The sequence below is a fragment of the Colossoma macropomum genome, unplaced genomic scaffold (assembly GCF_904425465.1).
Source record: "Colossoma macropomum unplaced genomic scaffold, Colossoma_macropomum, whole genome shotgun sequence".
In the NCBI taxonomy this organism is placed as follows: domain Eukaryota; kingdom Metazoa; phylum Chordata; class Actinopteri; order Characiformes; family Serrasalmidae; genus Colossoma; species Colossoma macropomum.
The window spans coordinates 257,199-276,252 of record NW_023494894.1 but is presented as its reverse complement, the minus strand read 5'-3'; the positions used below and the strand labels follow the sequence as shown (position 1 = coordinate 276,252).

Genomic DNA, 19,054 nt, shown 5'->3' with positions numbered 1-19,054 from the left:
CATATCACTAAATTTATGATGGCACAGAATTTAAGGTGGAATTTTAATTACCATAGCAGTAAAATTGAGGTGGCACAGAATTTAAAGTGGAATTTCTTTTACGGTGGCACCGAATTTAAAATGGAACTCTTTTTAAGGTGGCAATAAATTTAAGGTGGAACTGCAATTACCATAGCACTAAATTTAAGGTGGCACAGAATTTAAGGTGGGACTTTATTTAAGGTGGCACAGAATTAAAGGTGGAACTGGAATTAACATAGCACTGAATTTAAGGTGTCACAGAATTTGAGTTGGAATTTCAATTAACATAGCATTAAATTTAAAGTGGAACCATTATGAGCATAGCACTAAATTTAAGGTGGCACAGAATTTAAGGTGGAATTTTAATTAACATAGCAGTAAAATTGAGGTGGCACAGAATTTAAAGTGGAATTTCTTTTAAGGTGGCACTGAATTTAAAATGGAACTCTTTTTAAGGTGGCAATAAATTTAAGGTGGAACTGCGGTTACCATAGCACTAAATTCAAGGTGGCACAGAATTTAAGGTGGGACTTTATTTAAGGTGGCACAGAATTAAAGGTGGAACTGGAATTAACATAGCACTGAATTTGAGTTGGAATTTCAATTAACATAGTATTAAATTTAAGGTGGAACCATTATGAGCATAGCACTAAATTTAAGGTGGCACAGAATTTAAGGTGGAACTTCACAGTAGAACTTAGCAAAAAATTTCCATCCATCATGGATTCTGCAGCTTCTGCTTAACAACATTTTGGCAACATTTTAACAACTCTCAGCAGTCTTCAACCATTTTAACGTTTTAACGTAATTAACTGGCTTTTTCAAGCCAACTTAAAGTTCGTTCACGAACTTTCCCTTTCTAGTTATCATTATTATTCTACGCTCAAAATATAAAATGTTTCTCGTCCCACAGTTTTCGAGCTAGAGCCATGAAACTTTGCAGGATCGTAGTACCTATACCCGTTTAGGTATTTTATGCTTGTGCTTTTCTAAGGAATCCGATGTATGGTTTTCCAAATATTAACGTTCAAAGTCGATATTTTTTCCCATAGGGATTGAATGGACGGAATGTTGGCAGCATGCCACGTGATGTCACAATGGGTACCTCTCTCACACACCCATCCAAACTCACGCACGGAGCCTAATGTCTCACCCACTCCCAGCCTAATGCTCAGCACATATAATGATTTTGTTAAGGTGGAACTGCTTTTAAAGTGGAATTGCATTTAGGTAGCACTGAATTTTAAGGTGGAACTTCTTTTAAGGTAGCACTGAGTTTACACTGACACTGAAATTAAGGTGGAACTGCATTTAACAATCAGTATATTTAACTTGGAACAGAAATTAAGGTGGAATTATCATTCCATTGCATTACATTTAAGGAGGAACTGCTATTAACATATCACAAAATTTAAGGTGGAACAGAATTTAAGATGGAATTGTCATTACATAGCATTAAATTTAAGGTGGAACTTCAATTAACATAGCACTAAATTTAAGGTGGAACTTTAATTAACATAGCACTATAATTAAGATGGCACGGAATTTAAGATGGAACTTAATTTACAATATCACTAAATTTAAGATGGCACAGAATTTAAGGTGGAACTTCAATTAACCTATCACTAAATTTAAGGTGGAATAGAATTTAAGGTGGAACTTCAATTAACATAGCACTAAATTTACGATGGCACAGAATTTAAAGTAGAACTTCAATTAACATAGCCTTAAATTTAAGGTGGAACTGTTATTAACATAGCAATAAATTTAAGATGGAACTTTATTTAACATAGCACTAAATTAAAGGTGGAACTGCTGTTAACATATCACGAAATTTAAGGTGGAACAGAATTTAAGGTGGAACTTCCATTAATGTGGCATTAAATTCATGATGGCACAGAATTTAAGGTGGAACTTAAATTAACATAGCATTAAATTTAAGGTGGAACCGCTATTAACATAGCAATAAATTTAAGATGGACCAGAATTTAAGGTGGAACCACTATTACCATAGCACTAAATTTAAGGTGGAACAGAATTTAAGTTGGAACGTCAGTTAACATAGCATTAAATTTCAGTTGGAACTGCTGTTAACAATCACTATATTTAAGTTGGAACAGAACTTAAGGTGGAATTAGCATTTCATAGCACTAAATTTAAGGTGCAGCTTCAATCAACATAGCTCTAAATTTAAGGTGGCACAGAATTTAAGGTGGAACTCTTTTTAAGGTGGCACCAAATTTAAGGTGGAAAAGAATTTAAGGTGGCACTCCATTTAAGGTAGCACGAAAATTAATTTGGCACACAATTTAAGGTGGAACTGAAATTAACATAGCACTAAATTTAAGGCATTACAGAATTCAAGGTGGAACTTAGTTTAACATAGCACTAAATTTAAGGTGGCACAGACTTTAAGGTGGAACTGATGGTAGCACCTAGCAACGAATTAGAATCCACCGCAGATACTGCTGCTTCTGCTTAGCAACATCTTACCAATATTTTAACAACTATCAACAGTCTTCAACCATTTTAATATTTTTACGTTATTAACTGGCTTTTTCAAACCAACTTAAAGTGCATTCACGAACTTTCCCTTTCTAGTTAGATAATGTTAATGCTAAAAGCTGTCCTACTTCATGTTATGAGCTGTAACATTTATATTTTGAAATGCGTGTTCTCTGGTATCGTTAATGGAGTTGGAGAAGAAAGTATTATTCACAGTGACCCTGTTTGCACTCCAGATAATGTTTACACTTTTAAACACTGCATCGTTGTCTTACCCTCGAGGCAACCAGTGCGTTCAAATTCGGCGAACAAATTCGGAGAACGTTTCCAAACAGCTTTATTTTCCACGAACGTTTGGTTCAACTCGCAAACAGTTTCAGGAGGTAGTTCTCAGCGGACATAAAAGGCAGCTGAACAAAGGGTTACCGCTGAAATGAAATGTTTACACAAAATCGTTCAAATCTAACCGTTCGCCACTTTCCCATCCGCTCCATCAGAGCGCATCAGCGGAGAATATCTGCTTTCAGAGTAGAGCGAGACTTTCACAAGATCACGGAGAGACGCTGACTGTCCTCTGTTTCAATAAAGACCTGTGATTGTAGAATCTAGTTTCAGCAGAGTCTAAACAGACAGCAGAATGCACAAAGCACAGACTGCACTGTTTAAAATTGACATTTAAATTTACAAATTTATAAATTTTGACAGGAAAAATATGTTGGAGTTTTATTCTTTTATCTTTTGTATTAGCAGGAAAGTTCATTAAAACAGTGAATTCTTGAATGTTATTCATCTATACTGTCTTCATGGTTAGTTAGCAAATGCATAAGTTAATTGCTACATAAAAGTTATTTGGTAACGTAGTGATTCATAATCCGAATAATCGATTATTCGTTTCAGTAATCAATAGATTATTCGACTATCAAATTTACTCATTTGTTGCAGCCCTAAATGTTACTATGCGTTTAGTTTTGGCTGACCACTAGAGTTTTCAGATGATCCTGATGACCCTCAGTGTCCATGAGAGGATTCCTTGAAGACACCTCCCATACGTACATATGCGTTTGAATCATATCCAAACAGTAAACCAAATTCAAGTTGTTTGTAAGCTAGTGCTAAGTGCTCTGGTTGCAGTGGAAACTATGATTAAGTTTGCAGTTCAGCCTCCCTGAGCTGCATGTTATTTTGTTTATCTAAAAACAAACAAAAGAGCTTACTTTAAAGTTTTATTCAATTTGTGAGACACAGATGGGAAATGCGAGAACACTGACTGCTTATTTTGATTTGAAGAAATGCCAAGACTCATCGCTTGAATTTTATGAAGTGTCTTTTTGTTTTGACTAAAATGACATGAATATTGACATATCTGAGCAAATATCTTTTTTATATGTTAGTGCATAAGTTTGTGCATGTGTGTTTGATTCCTGAGGGATGCCACAGTTTTACTGATCAGATGCACACACAAGACTCTCTCTCCCTCTCTCCTTGTCTCACCCACATTCACACACACACACACACACACACACATATACACACACTTAATCTACTGTGTTTATGTCTGCTGAGCTGAGTCTCAGTACTAGACTGACTACAGTGTTGGGATGGTGATTGTATTAAATGCTAAGCAGTAGTTGCACAAAACAAAATACACAGCATAATCGGACACAGAGCTAAGGGGTAAAGAATAAAGAGACAGAGAGAGGGATCAATTTGCACACTTTCAAAGTAGGAGAATAAAGTTTAAAAGTCATTCTGTGTGAAGTCTGTGGTCTTCTCGTGACCCTCCCAAGTTCTCCTGATCTTTTTCATTCTTGTATCTCTTTCTCCTTCTCCTTCTCCTACTTCTCATTGTCTTTTAAGTCTGTTTCATCTCTCAATTCTGCTACATCCTCTGTCTTTTATTATTTCACTCTTTCCCCTTTCCTGCCCTCTCTCTCACAGTCTCAAATAAACTTACATATACTGTGCAGAAAATAAAAAATAGACACAAGATAAGTATAAAAGCAGAAATAAAGTATGTCTCTTTGCGTATTTACATAGCATATGTGACAGATTTGTTGTATTTACATGATAGCAGGCACTGAGTGGTATGAGGTAGACTAAAAGCACAATGAGTATAGACATAACTAGCAGTTGCAGCAATATTACAATGTAAAGTGCGTAGTGAAAGTAACAGTACTGCAGCAGGTTGTGATATATTGCACAGTGAGTATTAACAGGAGAGGTGATATAGTGATGTAGTTTAGCACAGTTTAGACAGCAGGAGACTAGTACCGTCTCTGCAGTAAGGAGGCTCATTGTAGAGCCTTGTAGCAGTGGGTAAGAAAGATCTTACAGGACGCTCTTTAACACAGTTCAGCTGTAACAGTCGGCCAATGAATGTGCTTCTCTGTTTATCCAGTGTAGCATGCAGGGGGTCTGAGGTATTATCCAATATGGCCGACAACTTGTTGAGCAGCCATGTTCTGCCACAACCTACAGAGAGTCCAGCTTGACTCCTACAACAAAGCCAGCCTTCCTGATAAGTTTGTTTATTTTGTTCAGAGCACTTCTGTTAATGCTGCTGCCCCAGCACACAACAGCACAGAATAAAGCATTCGCTACAACAGACTGGTAGAATGTCCAAAGGAGCTTAGCGCACACACCAAAAGACCTCAGCCTCCTCAGGAAGTAGAGACTGCTTTGGCCTCTCTTGTACACGACGAGAGTGTTTCAGCTCCAGTCCAGCTTATTGTCCAAGTGCACACCCAGGTACTTGTAGGTCCCAGCCACCTCCACATCAACTCTATCAATGGTGACTGGTGCCAAGGCAGGTTTGGACATCCTAAAGTCCAGCACCATCTCCTTAGTCTTACTGATGTTTAGCTGCAGCTGGTTCAGCTTGCACCAGTCAACAAAGTCCTTCACCAGCTTCCTGTATTCCTCCTCCTGTCCATTCCTCATGCACCCCACAATGGCTGTGTCATCTGAGAATTTTTGCAGATGACGCAACCCTAAAGTCAGAGATGTACAGGTTGAACAGGAATGGAGCTAACACAGTCCACTGGGGTGCCCCAACACTGCACACAGCCTTGTCTGAGAGACAGCCCTGCAGTGGCACATACTGGGGTCGTCCAGTCAGGTAGTCCATTATCCATGAGATGATAGATTCATCCACCTGCATCAGCCGTAGCTTCTCCCCTAACAGCACAGGCTGTATGATGTTGAATGCACTGCAGAAATCGAAGAACATGATCCTCACATTGCTGCCTGATGTGTCCAGGTGAGAGTACGTTCTGTCCAGCAGGTAGATAACTGCATCATCCACTCTAATGCCATCCTGGTATGCAAACTGCAGAGGGTTGAGAGCTGTTCTGACCAGAGGTCTCAGATGAGCTAGCATCAGCCTTTCAAGTGTCTTCATTAAGTGGGATGTCAGTGCAACCGGTCGATAATCATTCAGTGCTATCGGTTGCCATTTCTTGGGGACAGGAACCACACAAGATGTTTTCCACATAACTGGGACTCTCTTCAGGCTGAAGCTCAGATTAAAGATGTGCTGAAGAATTCCACACAGCTGCTCCACACACAGTTTCAGCACCCTAGGTTCAATGCCATCAGGTCCCACTGCTTTGCTCTACTTGAGTTTTTTCAGTTCCTAAAACAAAGGAACCACCTTAAACAAAGGAACTGCTTCACTGTCTGTCTGTGTGTGTCTGTCTGTGTGTGTGTGTGCGCGTGTGTGTGTGTGCGCGTGTGCTCGTGTGCATGTGAGAGAGAAGGAGAAGAGAGGGGAGTTTACTGTGGGGACACCTTGAGGGGGCCAGGAAAGTCAAATCCAACAGAACACACATAGTGATGAAGCTTGAAAACCCAAGTGTTATTATTATTATTATTTTTTTTTTATCATTTTTTTATCATCCGTAAATTTAGGGGGAAAAATGAATCTGGCTAATAGTAAGTCAACAAAGAATATGCGATGGCACAAGCAGCCATTAGCTTGCTAAACCAGCTGGTTACAGAAATGTTAGCTTAGAGAAACCCACATTTGTTGTCATTGCTAAGGTAACTGACAAAATGAAAAACTTTGCTTAGGTAACTTTCCAAATGAAAAACTACCAACCCTGCATATAGGCATTTCAACTGTCCAATAAACCAACTTCTATTTTGTTTTCTTGTCCATTGATCCAGTGAAATTAAAATTATAGTAAAATTATGCTGTTTGATATGATCGCGTGATGTATTATCATCAGTTTGATTTACTGTTTCATGAAACTTATTTACGAAGTTGATGGTTGCAACTGTTTCAGCTGAGTTGTAGGATGCTTTCCATAATGCAACACATAGCTATGTCGTTGCATATACAGTGCTGTATTTTGCAAAAAGTATTTTACATGCCTCATGATGTTTTCTATTTTTGCATATATCACACTTAACTGTTTCAGATCCTAGAATTTTATTTAACACAGACAACATGAGTAAATACAGAATACAGTTTTTAAATGATCATTTCATTTGTGTGTGTGTATGTATGTATATATATATATATATATATATATATATATATATATATATATATATATATATATATATATAAGGGGTGCGGGAAAAACTCGATTCTTAGATGCATCGTGATGCGGACGTGAACGATTCTGAATCGATTTACAAATGTCAAAAATCGATTTTCTAAATATTTAATTTATAATGTAAGGTTGACGGAACGCAAAAGGCGGAACTGGAAGTGCGGAAGTGCAGCGCCCGGACAGTCTGTGGCGGAACATAACAAAAACACAAGTGGATGAGTGACAAATCCGACCGGCTCCCTCTGCATTAAAAGCCAGGTTAGATCAGGAGTCACAACCCAAATGTTAAGGAGAGACATTTTGCCTTTCAACAAAGTCAAACCACCTTGGGGGCCACAACATTTAATGTCCAGTATGTGTTAATGTCGTAGTATGGGCTAAAAATATAAACGAGAGCGCAGATTTACTTTGCTCTACTTTAAGCTTTAGCTACAGCCGCTTTCCTTCCATCGCCGCCAGAAAACCTTTATTCAAAACTAGAAGAGTTTCTTCTAAAATGTCTTAGCATCCGGCTGTTTTACGAGGCTGAAGTCGCTTCTCATTCGCCAGCTTCTCGTTCTAATTTTCCCATTTCACCTTAAATTCTACCTTAGGCGCCGAATGTAACTGCTGCGCCATTTAAGGTGGAACGGGAAAATTCGAAAGAGAAGCGAGTTCATTTTCGCAACTTCTTTTTAACTCTTGTTGCAGATTTAACCAACCGCGCTGCTTATAAATGCGAATAAGTCCTCCAAATGTTCGTCTTAATCTCTGTTTTTTCGTTCGCTACTGGCGAGGCTAGACCTCGGTGCTATGTGATCTGCTGTCTGTTGTCGGTCGTTGAGAACCAGGGCTTTTGCGCTATGCTGCACACTTTGGAGCCGAGATTCAGCGTCCAGTCTCGAAAACACCCCCCCTCTCTCTCTACAACGAGACCAAAACCGAAGTTATAAGATCACTAAAGAAAACGGGAAGGATGGCTGTAACGTGCTGCGTGGACACCCATTACCACTGGTTCTTATTTCAGGGTAGCAGCGCATTTTATCGCAGATGAGTGGCAGCAGTGTCTCTGAATGAGAGCCTTCTAGTTCACTTGCCACATCACTTCCATTTGATTTATTAATAAAAGATATTTTAGATATTTAAAGCCAAGTATTTGTAATGATCCATAATGCATTTACATTATGGATCATTACAAATACTCTGCTTTAAAACTACCAAGTCCTCAGACAGTAGGAAGATAGAAATCCTGTATAGAGAAAAAAGATGCATTGAGACGCATCGCAGCCTTCTGAATCGTAATCGAATCGAATCGTGAGGTGCCTAAAGATATATATATATATATATATATATATATATATATATATATATATATATATATATATATATATATATACACATATTAAAAAATGTGTTGACATGAAGTGTAAACAGCGTTTTTATTTACTTTCAGAGACTGAGATTAAACTGTGTTAAAACTAAACCTAACCTAAAACTAACCTTGCCATGTGGAGACTGTACTCTTACCTGATCTCAAATATCTGTTTGATTTCTGTGAAAATTCTCAGATGACGTTGCTACGAGAAGGTGGCTACATACTGAACCAGTTAAATTACTCAGAGAATCGGTAATGCATGTTACCCCATGGTCCTTTACTTGTACAGACTTCAATGAGATACCATGTGTCCCAGGAGAGCATATTGCACTCAGCCAGTCTCAATAATGTAAAAGCTGGGATGGTGCTACTGTACAGAACATAGGCGAGACTCTCCCAGTACTGCTGAGCACATACACTCGCATTTCATAAGCGGATGAAGAGAAAGACACAGCCTACAAGTCTAAGAATAAAGATGAAAGGAAAATGAGCCTGCATAAGAGAGAGAGAGAGAGAGAAGGAGAGGGACCACCAACTCTGTCGCTTGTTTCTGGTAGGGTGCTTTGTGTCAGGCTCAGGCTGGAACACCCAGGGTGGGAGCAGCTCTGGAGAAACAGTGATACATGTAACCTCTTTGTGTCACTGTGTGTGTGTCTGTGTGTTGTGGAGAAGTGGTCAGCCCCTCCCCCTTCTTTTATCTCTGCTTCTATACTTTCAGCATTTTAGGGACAATGTGTGACATTAAAACTCTCAGAAAGCACAGTGTGCAAATTGCATACATTTGTTCCCTCTTGTTAAAGGGAGCAAAAAAAATATGAATGGAATTTGGATTTAGAGACACTAGTGCTAGAACTGATTTTGACCTGAGTAGCCTATAGATTAGGCTACTATTATTAATCATTAATATTAATTACACAAACTTTCAGGATTTTTCTTTCTTTCATGACATATGTTGATGGGAGTTGGCTTTACACATACAAGAAATATAAATGTTGTATTATGATTAATACTACCTTTGTTAAAGAAATAAAATGTGTTTTTATTGTATGGCTGTTATACTTTCAAAAACTTCTATTCAAAATTGTTACAAATGTATAGCCAGCATTTTGGAACAAAACTCTTCAGTTACTGATAATAAACTCGACTGGACAAAATGTATATGCGCAGGCTTGTTAACAATCAGTACAGTTTGTTCTTAGGAAAAGAGTTTATGAACCTTTTAGAAGTTTCTATATTTCTGCATAAATTTGACCTAAAACTTCATCAGAATTTCCCCCAAGTCCTACTAGTAGATAAAGAGAACCAAATTAAACATATAAGACAAAAAATATTAGACTTGGTCATTTATTTATTTATTTATTTATTTAAAATGATCCAATATTACATACCTGTGAGTGGCAAAAGTATGTGAACCTTTACTTTCAGTACCCCCTTGTGCAGCAATAACTGCAACTAAACGTTTCCGGTAACTGTTAATTAGTCCTGCACATTGGCTTGGTGGAATTTTAGTCCATACCTCCGTACAAAACAGCTTCAACTCTGTTATGTTGGTGGGTCTCCTCCCCTGAACTGCTTGCTTCAGGTCCTTCCACAAAATTTCCATAGGATTAAGGTCAGGACTTTGACTTTGCCAGTCTAAAACATAAACTTTGTTCTTCTTTGCCGTTCTTTGGTAGAATGACTTGTGTGCTTACACTCTAAAAAGAAGCTTATCTGATCTTAAAAAAATTACTTAACGTAGTAACAAGCAATTGAACTAGTTACTTTGATTGAAAAAATCGTTCATTCAAAGTATTTATTTAGGTTGAATAAAACTAGTTAATGTACTTGTTACCACATGAAGTATTTTTTTTTAGGTGGATCTGACAAGCCATTTTTTACAGTGTAGAGTCGTTGTCTTGCTGCATGACCCATATTCTCTTGAGTTTCAGCTCACGGACAGATGACATTTTCCTTTAGAATTTGCTGGTATAATTCAGAGCTCATTGTTCCATCAATCATGGCAAGCCATCCTGGCCCAGATGCAGCAGAACGGGCCCAAACCATGATACTACTACCTCTGTGTATCGCAGATAGGATACAATGTTTATGCTGCAATGCAGTGGAATGCCTTTCTCCAAACATAACGCTTTTCATGTAAACCTAAAAGCTCTTTTTTGGTCTCATCCGTCCAATAGCCTTCTGGCTTGTCCATGTGATCTTTAGCAGACTGCAGACGGGCAGCAATGTTCTTTTTGGAGAGCTGCGGCTTTCTCCTTGCAGCGCTGCCATGCACACCATTGTTGTTCAGCGTTCTGCTAATGGTGGCCTTTAGTTGCTTAGAAGTTACTCTGGGTTCCTTTGTCACCTCATGGACGCCTTGCTCTTGGGGTGATCTTTTTTGGTCGACCACTCCTGGGGAGAGTAACAGTGGTCTTGAATTTCCTCAATTTGTACACAATCTGAGTGTAGATTTGTGGAGTCCAAACTCTTTAGAGATGGTAATCTTTCTCAGCCTGATGAGAATCAACAACTCTTCTTCTGAAGTCCTCAGAAATCTCCACTGTTTGTGCCATGATACACTTCCACAAACGTGTTGTGAAGATCAGACTGTGATAGATCCCTGTTCTTTAAATAAAACAGGTTGGTCACTTGCGCCATCCAATTGAGTGAAAACGCCTGGCACTAATTTCACCTTCAAATTATCTGCTAATCCTAAAGGTTCACACATTTTTGCCACTCACAGATATGTAATATTGGATCTTTTTCCTCAATAAATAAATGACCAAGTCTAATATTTTTTGTCTCATTTGTTTAATTTGGTTCTCTTTATCTACTTTTAGGAAATCTGTTGATGATTTAGGTCAAATTTATTCAGAGGTATAGAAAATTCTTACGGGTTCACAAACTTTCAAACACCACTGTAACTGTGCTTTTTGTAAAATGTATTTGAAGAATCCATCTTTATGAGACAGACTACATTTCACTTCATACACTAGGTACTAGTGCTCTCACAGATGTGGAAAATTGCCAGAATCCATCAAATACAATTCTTATAATTCTTATGCTGTTATTGCTGAAATTATTACATCCACGAAAATCACTAATGCCGATAATGATGAATTAATCTCTTTCTCAGGTGCAGTTGTTGTATGAGTTATTTTTAAGTTGGAGTAGGATGTGGGAGCATCTGCAGAGGAGGCAAATTCTGCGCCAGGCATCAGGTTTTCCAGACCCTGCCCCCCAACCAGCTGGACCCCCGTCGCCCCTCCATAGCAGCGCAGGCACAGTGCCACCTGACACCAGCACCCTCAGCCCCTCAGCTGACCTGGGCTCACCTACAGAGGTCAGATAGCACGCAATAATGCTGCATTTACATGTTGGCATAGAAAACATTGTTCGGTGTCTCATAGCAGTATGCATGTAAGGGAAACATTGCCATGGTGACAGTGTCACTTTTGAAAACTAATAATTATCACAGGAGAGCTTTATCAATTTGTTATTTATTTCAGATGGAAAAAGGCTGGATGATGCTCTATTCCTCCACTGAGTTTGTGGACTTCTATGAGATATTTGCCATCCATGGCTCCCTAGAAAATCAACTTCTGATTTATTTCACCACAACAGTCCATGACAAAGTTGAGAAAATTGGTCTTCCGTCACTACAATCTACCATCAGACTGTAAACCAGTATTGCAGCACCAGCACCTACAGCCCCTTAGTCAACCTGATTGCTTGCACACTCAAACATACATACATTGTCAATGGTTGTTGAGCTCTAATGCCAGCACCTGCAGCCCTTAAGCTGGGCCTTCCTCCAGAGGCTTTTTCCCCATAGTGGGCTGTCTGACACATTGTACACAGGCCATGGTGGGTGTTTCCCAGTAGAAGACCTTGTATTAGTTCAGCATGCTTACACCGCAGCATCTTTTGCTCTGTCAACTCTTGCACAAAAACAGAGTATGTGTGTTTGTGTATGGACTGCTGTGGTGTTGGTGTAGCATGCATGGTGTGTTGGGTCTTTGCATTGATACAAACATTTTTTTGATTTCTGTAAGTTCATGCTGATTGTGTGTAAACCTGAAACTAATGGAAGGAAAACAAAGAGTATTTATGCTCTGGAATAAACAGACCATCTCTTGGGAACCACAATGGAAGAACATTTAATTTAGTAAGAAGGGACTCCAGGGTTTCTGTGCTGGTGCGTTGGCATGCTTGCGTATGTGTGTGTGCAGATGAGATCAGCGCCATTATTGTAATACTGACGATAATTTCCCAGTCTTTCATCAGTGTGGTAGAGAGCATGGTCAAAGCAGTACAGCTACATTTTGTGTGTGTGTGTCAGGGCGAGGGGTGTGCATGTGCAAGAGAGAGAGGGGAATGCAGGTTGTGCTATGACAGGGCCACTTGTGAGTGTTTGGACTAACGTGAACGTTAGTAGAAGTGTTTAGTCCCAAGGGAAGCTGGGTGATTGAGCTTGAATGCAGGAGCTGTTTGGATAAGTCAGCCTCTGCTCTCCTCTCTGATCATACACACACACAGTCCCACCAGCAGATAAACTCCTTCTTGACACCTCTCTCTCCCTTACACACACACACACACTTACACTCCCTTTCTCTCAACACATTGTTTGGCTCTCCTTGATGAGAGCAGACAAACTGCATAGAGAAAATAAACCTGCCTCTGCTTGCATACACTGCAGGAATTCCACTGTGTACTTTTACAGAGGTGTGTGTGTGTGTGTGTGTGTGTGTGTGTGTGTGTGGAAGAGGGAAAGTGAGGGGGGGTTTCATGTGGTCAATGGATCTTTGCTATTCTGCTCCCTTGACCCCGGCAGTGCTGTTGCCTGTGTATCAGCTTCTAGGCTGAGTTTGGATCATTTGAACTAGTAGCTCAGACATTGTCACATTGTTTTCTGCAGTGGTTGAGTAAGCATAGACAATAAGTTACTTTTAAAAGTTTCATTGTTTCTCTCAGAGATGCTTTGTTCAGCATTTCGTCCTTGCTCTTCCTTTTGCCAAAGATCTATTTTTACCCTAGTCCACTCACCATTTGTTTTTGTTGTCAGTTAGTGTTAAAATTGACAGCTGTCCCAAAACTCTGATATGCTGACACCTGTTTAGGTGTTGCAGTCAACCAGAGAGACACTCTCGTTTGCTCACTCTCATACATATACTCATATACATTCATAAGTCTGTCAAGTCATTCATACACGATCATATACTTTAGTATGGCAGGTCCTGATAAGCTCAGTCTGGAGGTGTTGCTCTTAAAGAAGCCCCCAGCAGCTGAACACTTCACTCACTCTTTGTTACCAGTACACTGGCCTTCCCACCATCATGTGCAAATTTGAGTTTTGGAAAATATGAGAGAAAGCTAAAAACAAAAAGAAACCAAATAAGAGTCCCTGTGTTGTCATCATATGTGCATGCCAGACCTCAGTAAGTTAGGGAGAGAGGGCTGTAGGACACACACACGTAAACACGCAAAAACTAACAGTATCCTCCCCCTTAAAGGTTTACCCCAAGTGGTGCTCTGTATTAGAGGACTCCAACTGCTTCTAGTCTCCCTAGTCTGGCACATACGTATATATATTAAAATCATTTTCAGAACTTCATTTAATGATTCCTAATTTCTTCTTCTCATGCACAAGGCCCAGTTTGTGTCAGGACAGCAGCATTACACAAATATTTACTCTGCTTTGTTGTTTATTGTGTTTGTCTCTCAGGGTGATTCCATGCCTGCTAGTGAGGACCCTGTATTCTGCGAGGCTGTGACACTGGAGCAGAAGACAAACAATATCGGGGGGACTAGTGGAAAAGTTAGTCTGTGGATGCAATGGATGCTGCCCAAACTCACTGTCAAACTCTTCTCTCCAGACCCCACCACCAAGACAGGTATACGTTTTACCCTCTAAGCTGCTAAAACAGATGGAGCTTGTAGTCTGCCAGCACTGAGGTGCTTCACCTATAATGCTTGTAATAAGGCATTGAGTTCAGAGCAGGTCTATTTACTTCTCCTTTCAGATTTTGTTCACAGATGCCACCCCACAAACTGCCTGTCGATTGACTGTCGATTACTCCTCTGATGCTGTTGTAGGGCCTCCCTAGTCTAAAACGTTTGTAAAATATAAGTTACAACAAGGAGCAAAGGAGAAGAGAGGGAAGTGGGGGGTTGGGGCCAACATAACTTGCCTGTCCACCTGCTCGTAAATGTGTTCTTTTGTTGCAAGATTAGATAGGCTTCACAGAACATTGCCCAAGGTGTAAAGGTGCGTTACTTGATTTATTTTATTATTTGTACAGATAACTAGAAAGAAAAAAAAATGTTTTAGCAATGGCATCAGCACAGGTGTGTTATGGTCCCCTGTCTGAAAAACTGCAGGGTGGAGCATAGGGCTTGTCTGTGTTTACACTGACCTTTTGTCATTAATTTTTAACACCCTCCTCTATACTACATTACTCTGCCCATTTGAGTCTGCTTGACTAAGAAAACATAGCAGAATCCAGTTAGCAACCTGCACTGCCAGGTTCTAGTACTGTGGGATAAGCACACTGTGCTGCCAAAAAAAATTAATAAAAAGATGCGTGCTAAAACAAGAATCAGCACTGGACGTGCTTTTCCAAGTTGAAGAAAGTAGAAAGTAGTGCTTTAGATGAACCACCTTCAAAGTGATGTATGCAATAACATTAACATGCATCAAACTCCCATATAGATAAAGAAGCTAACTAGATTAGGCTTCTTATTCCGACTATCTATTCCACCTTAAATACTGCTGTAGAGGTGATATTTACCTCATTACAGTACATTACAAAAAAGAAAAAAAAACACTTGACTTGACAGACAGCAAATTGGTATGAACCCAAGTGCCAAGTGTTTTTAGGCTTGTAACTTTGCAAAAAAATTAGCACAGTAATATAGAATGACACAAGAAGAAAGCTGTAGAAAGAAAAGAATTAAGCTAGCTGATTCTACTATAGAGCTTTCTTACCTGTGCCAATTAGAACCAGCTCGGTGAGAGCATGTTGGTAGATTAGTTCTTCCACTCTTTAAAAAGGAATCTGAATGCATGTCAACAAATCACTAGTCACAGAGTCTTCATGCAAGAAGTATCTCATGATGGGTAGAGGCAAAAAATCTCTCCCAAGCAACAAGATAGTTGAGCTTAATAACAATGGAAAATCACTCAACCATCAACCAGCCACGTACAGGAGCTTCTTGCAAGATTTCTGACAGGACAGTCAGAAGAGTAGCCCATAGGAAGAAAATAGAGGTGTTGGAATAGCCCAGTAAATCAGACTTAGGATGACAAAAAAAATGTGAAGCGAACTGAAGATCAAGATTCACCAACAGGCCCCCTGGAATCTTTCAGGTTTAAAGACTGTAGAAGAATGGGCCAACATTCCACCTGAACGCTGTAAGAGGTTTGTTTCTTCATACAGGAAGTGTCTTGAGGCTGTCATTGCAAGCAAAGGCTTGTCACCAAGTATTTTAAGTAAATCAGTTAGCCTGTTCAATACTTTTTTTGTGTCATTGCACTTTATTGCACCCTTTTCATGGATTGAAATGTTACAGTTTCTTTATCTGTAGTTAATATGGTTTCTAGTCTAAATTTAATGTAAGTAGCTTCATTGGAAATATTTGATAAAAAAAATTGAATGCTTATTTCTTTGTACCTTTTGGCTAGGTTTCTGAAAGCAAGCACAACCACCCTGAGATAAATTAGCCGATAGCCATGGTAGTCACTGTTACTAACATCGTGAAGTTGTTGTTTTAGTAATAAAAAGCACCGCACTAAATGGAGATGTAGGCAATATTGAGTATTTTGATCTCCTTTCAAGTAACATTAGCTTAACGCCCTATTTTATCATCTATCGTTTATCTATTATCTATCTATGATGTATCTATTTTATTGTATACCTATATAGCAATAAAGTAACGCAGTACCCATAATAATTACGATAGTGCTCAGTAACGCTGGTAAACTCTAAATAATTTTTTTTTAATCAGTATTTATATTCAACTCTAAATTGACACAGGGAACCATGGATTCTACAGGTGTGCTTTGTTTTGAGTGGGAATTGGAGGTGGAGCCAAAGAGAAAAAATATATATATATTGATTCAGTGTTGTTGTAGTTCACCTCTTTAATCGTTAGATAACCATGCAATGCAAATACAGAAAACACTTTCGTTAATATCACAACATAGGAACTAAATTTTACAAATGCACTGCAAATAAAGAACATAGATTACATAACAACTTAAGAAACGCTACAAAGCCTGTCACAACACAATGGAAGTGAGCCACAACACAACAGAAATATTTCTGGAAGACTCAAAGGGGATGGAATATATATGACTGAAAATCACTGACAGAAGTAAGTAAGACCACGGACATTCACATCCCAAGTTCATAGTTAACCTGACTGGCTAGTTTGCTATCTGACATGTCACAACTGTACTGTGGTAGTTCTCTGGTGTTACTAGTTTAACTTTTACAGTTGCACTCTACAGCTAATTCTTAGTACAATTCAGTGATCGTAGTAATCTGCTCAAATAAAAGTTAACTTACTTTTACTGGTGAATGTTTGTGCTGCATAGTATTTAATAGTCTGAATGGCTTCATCCTCTTTGAGAGTCCTCCAGAAACACCTCTGTTGTGTTGTGAGTGGCTTATCAGCATTTCTGAAGTTGCATTTGTTTTCTATATTTGCAGCGCGTTTATGAAATGTAGTGCCATGTCGTCATTTGCAGAGTGTCTGCGAATTTGTAGCGTGTTTGTAAAATACGGCGCCCATGTTGTCATTTTGATGAAAGTATGTTTTTTTTGTTTGCAGTTGTTGGGTCTTCTTGGCCACCATACATGCGCCTTTAAACTAATAAGAAATAAATTAATAAAGTAAATAGTAAGGCACAGCTCGGTTCTTGTCAGAATGTGAAGAATTAGTCTGTAAAGTCTGCTGTTAGGATTGTGATACCCAGCGTGCCTAGTTTCGATTCTGAACAATATAGTCCAGGTTGGCAGCATAACATTTTAAACTGAAAACTCAATGTTATATAGCAAATTCAAATTCCATCCTAAATTCCTTAGGCTGAATATGGATAGGTCAATTCCAGCCCATGCTGGAGTGTGTAGCAAGTTCATGCCTTGACTCACATTACGCGTTACAGCACATGACCAGGGGTCTGGGACAGTTATAGGTAGCGCAATAGATACGTACACAGATGCTGCATTGTCTGTTAAAAAAAATGCCTAGATGTTGATATATGAGGGGTTCGCGTGATCAGCCTTAACCTGCTTATTACTCAGTAGATTTTTGCCAAATTTGTTTTGTATATATGGAGTACTAAAAATAAATAAAAATAACGTCTTTGTTTCATAACTATGATCATGCTGTTTAGATGTCTGGAGCAATTTATTTATCTGTACCTGACATTACTGACCACCACTGAGTTTAATGCTAGCTTCGGTAGAAACACAGTAGTCTCTCACACACATCAGCAAACCCATCAATGTTTGAATTAGTTCTAAGCTTCATCCACATGAAAATACAATAAATGCCTCAGAACACATTCATATGGTGCCAAATCTAATTTGAATGTTCCATATAAATTAAGGCTGGATTTACAATACACATTTACTCAACACTAACAATCAGTGTAAATAAAATTGTGTAACCATAGTTCGCATCAAGTAAAGATGCCCTGTATAGGTTATAAAACGAAATAAACTTAATACAAAAGCAGAGTAAAAACAATCACACTGATTTCTCTGTTTCATGAACCACATGGCTATATCTATACATAAACATCACTCACTGTATCAATTGCTACATTCTCTCCTTTACATAATCCTGTTCCACACTCTCAGTTTTTTAAATAGTGTACACTTGCACAGTACCTTTCTTATACTGTCACAATGCAACTGTACTGAATGCAGCGTCATCATCTTGTCTGGCTGCACCCAGTATAGCATCTGTGTATGTAAATCAGTGGGTAGCATTACACACTGTCCTGCAAGAAACTTAGCTCGGACCTCCTCAGAAACACCACTGAAAGAATGGTTCTACAGGCCGCTCTGTGGGCTGCTCTGTACTGGTGGTGCGGATATATCAGAGGAAGCAGGAAGCCCTCTCTCCGTGCTCTCTGACCGTCCAGAGCACAGCTGTCTCGGCCACAGGACAAGAATATGCTCAGGGGGCAACAGAGAGCATCACTGGACGTACAGTGTTACTGCAGTGTTTGACAGAGTTTTGACATTGGCCTTCAGTAGTGGAAAGACACACACACACACAAACACACACAAAGCCTATTGCTGATCACAGCACAGCAGGCCAAGTTAAAATGTTGTCAGTAGTAGCAACATTTTGGTCTCACTGACAAGTGGGTTGGCTAAATCCATCTAAGCCAGTCATGATGAGCTGATACAAAACCTGCTGTTTCTGCTGCTGTTTAAAGCATCTGCAGTTATGTTTGTTTAATAATCATAAAACAAACAGGAATTTGAAAGTCTACAGAGTCTCTTTATTTGAAATCAAAGCTTGTCTGGGCAGCAATTACTGTGGCGTAACTACATATTTTCAGTTACATATTTACAAGATCTGTATATAAATAGTGTTACTTGCAAGTTTAAAA

General features: G+C 39.0%; 1 protein-coding gene across 8 annotated transcripts in view; it reads left to right on the top strand.

Moving 5' to 3' along the window:
- LOC118800430 (vacuolar protein sorting-associated protein 13B-like) overlaps positions 1-19,054 on the top strand; it is a 402,625-nt gene that overhangs the window by 169,776 nt on the left and 213,795 nt on the right. For 7 of the 8 annotated variants that reach the window (XR_005006236.1, XM_036560640.1, XM_036560641.1 and 4 more), the window contains exons 25-26: positions 11,558-11,764; positions 14,147-14,315. Coding sequence is in view for 7 of the 8 variants with exons in the window: in XM_036560640.1 (XP_036416533.1) it covers positions 11,558-11,764; positions 14,147-14,315 (376 nt within the window). In the remaining variant the exon portion in view is untranslated. Of the gene's footprint in view, positions 1-11,557; positions 11,765-11,930; positions 12,120-14,146; positions 14,316-19,054 lie in introns of those variants that run through there. The other variant, XM_036560647.1, reaches the window with a different exon arrangement.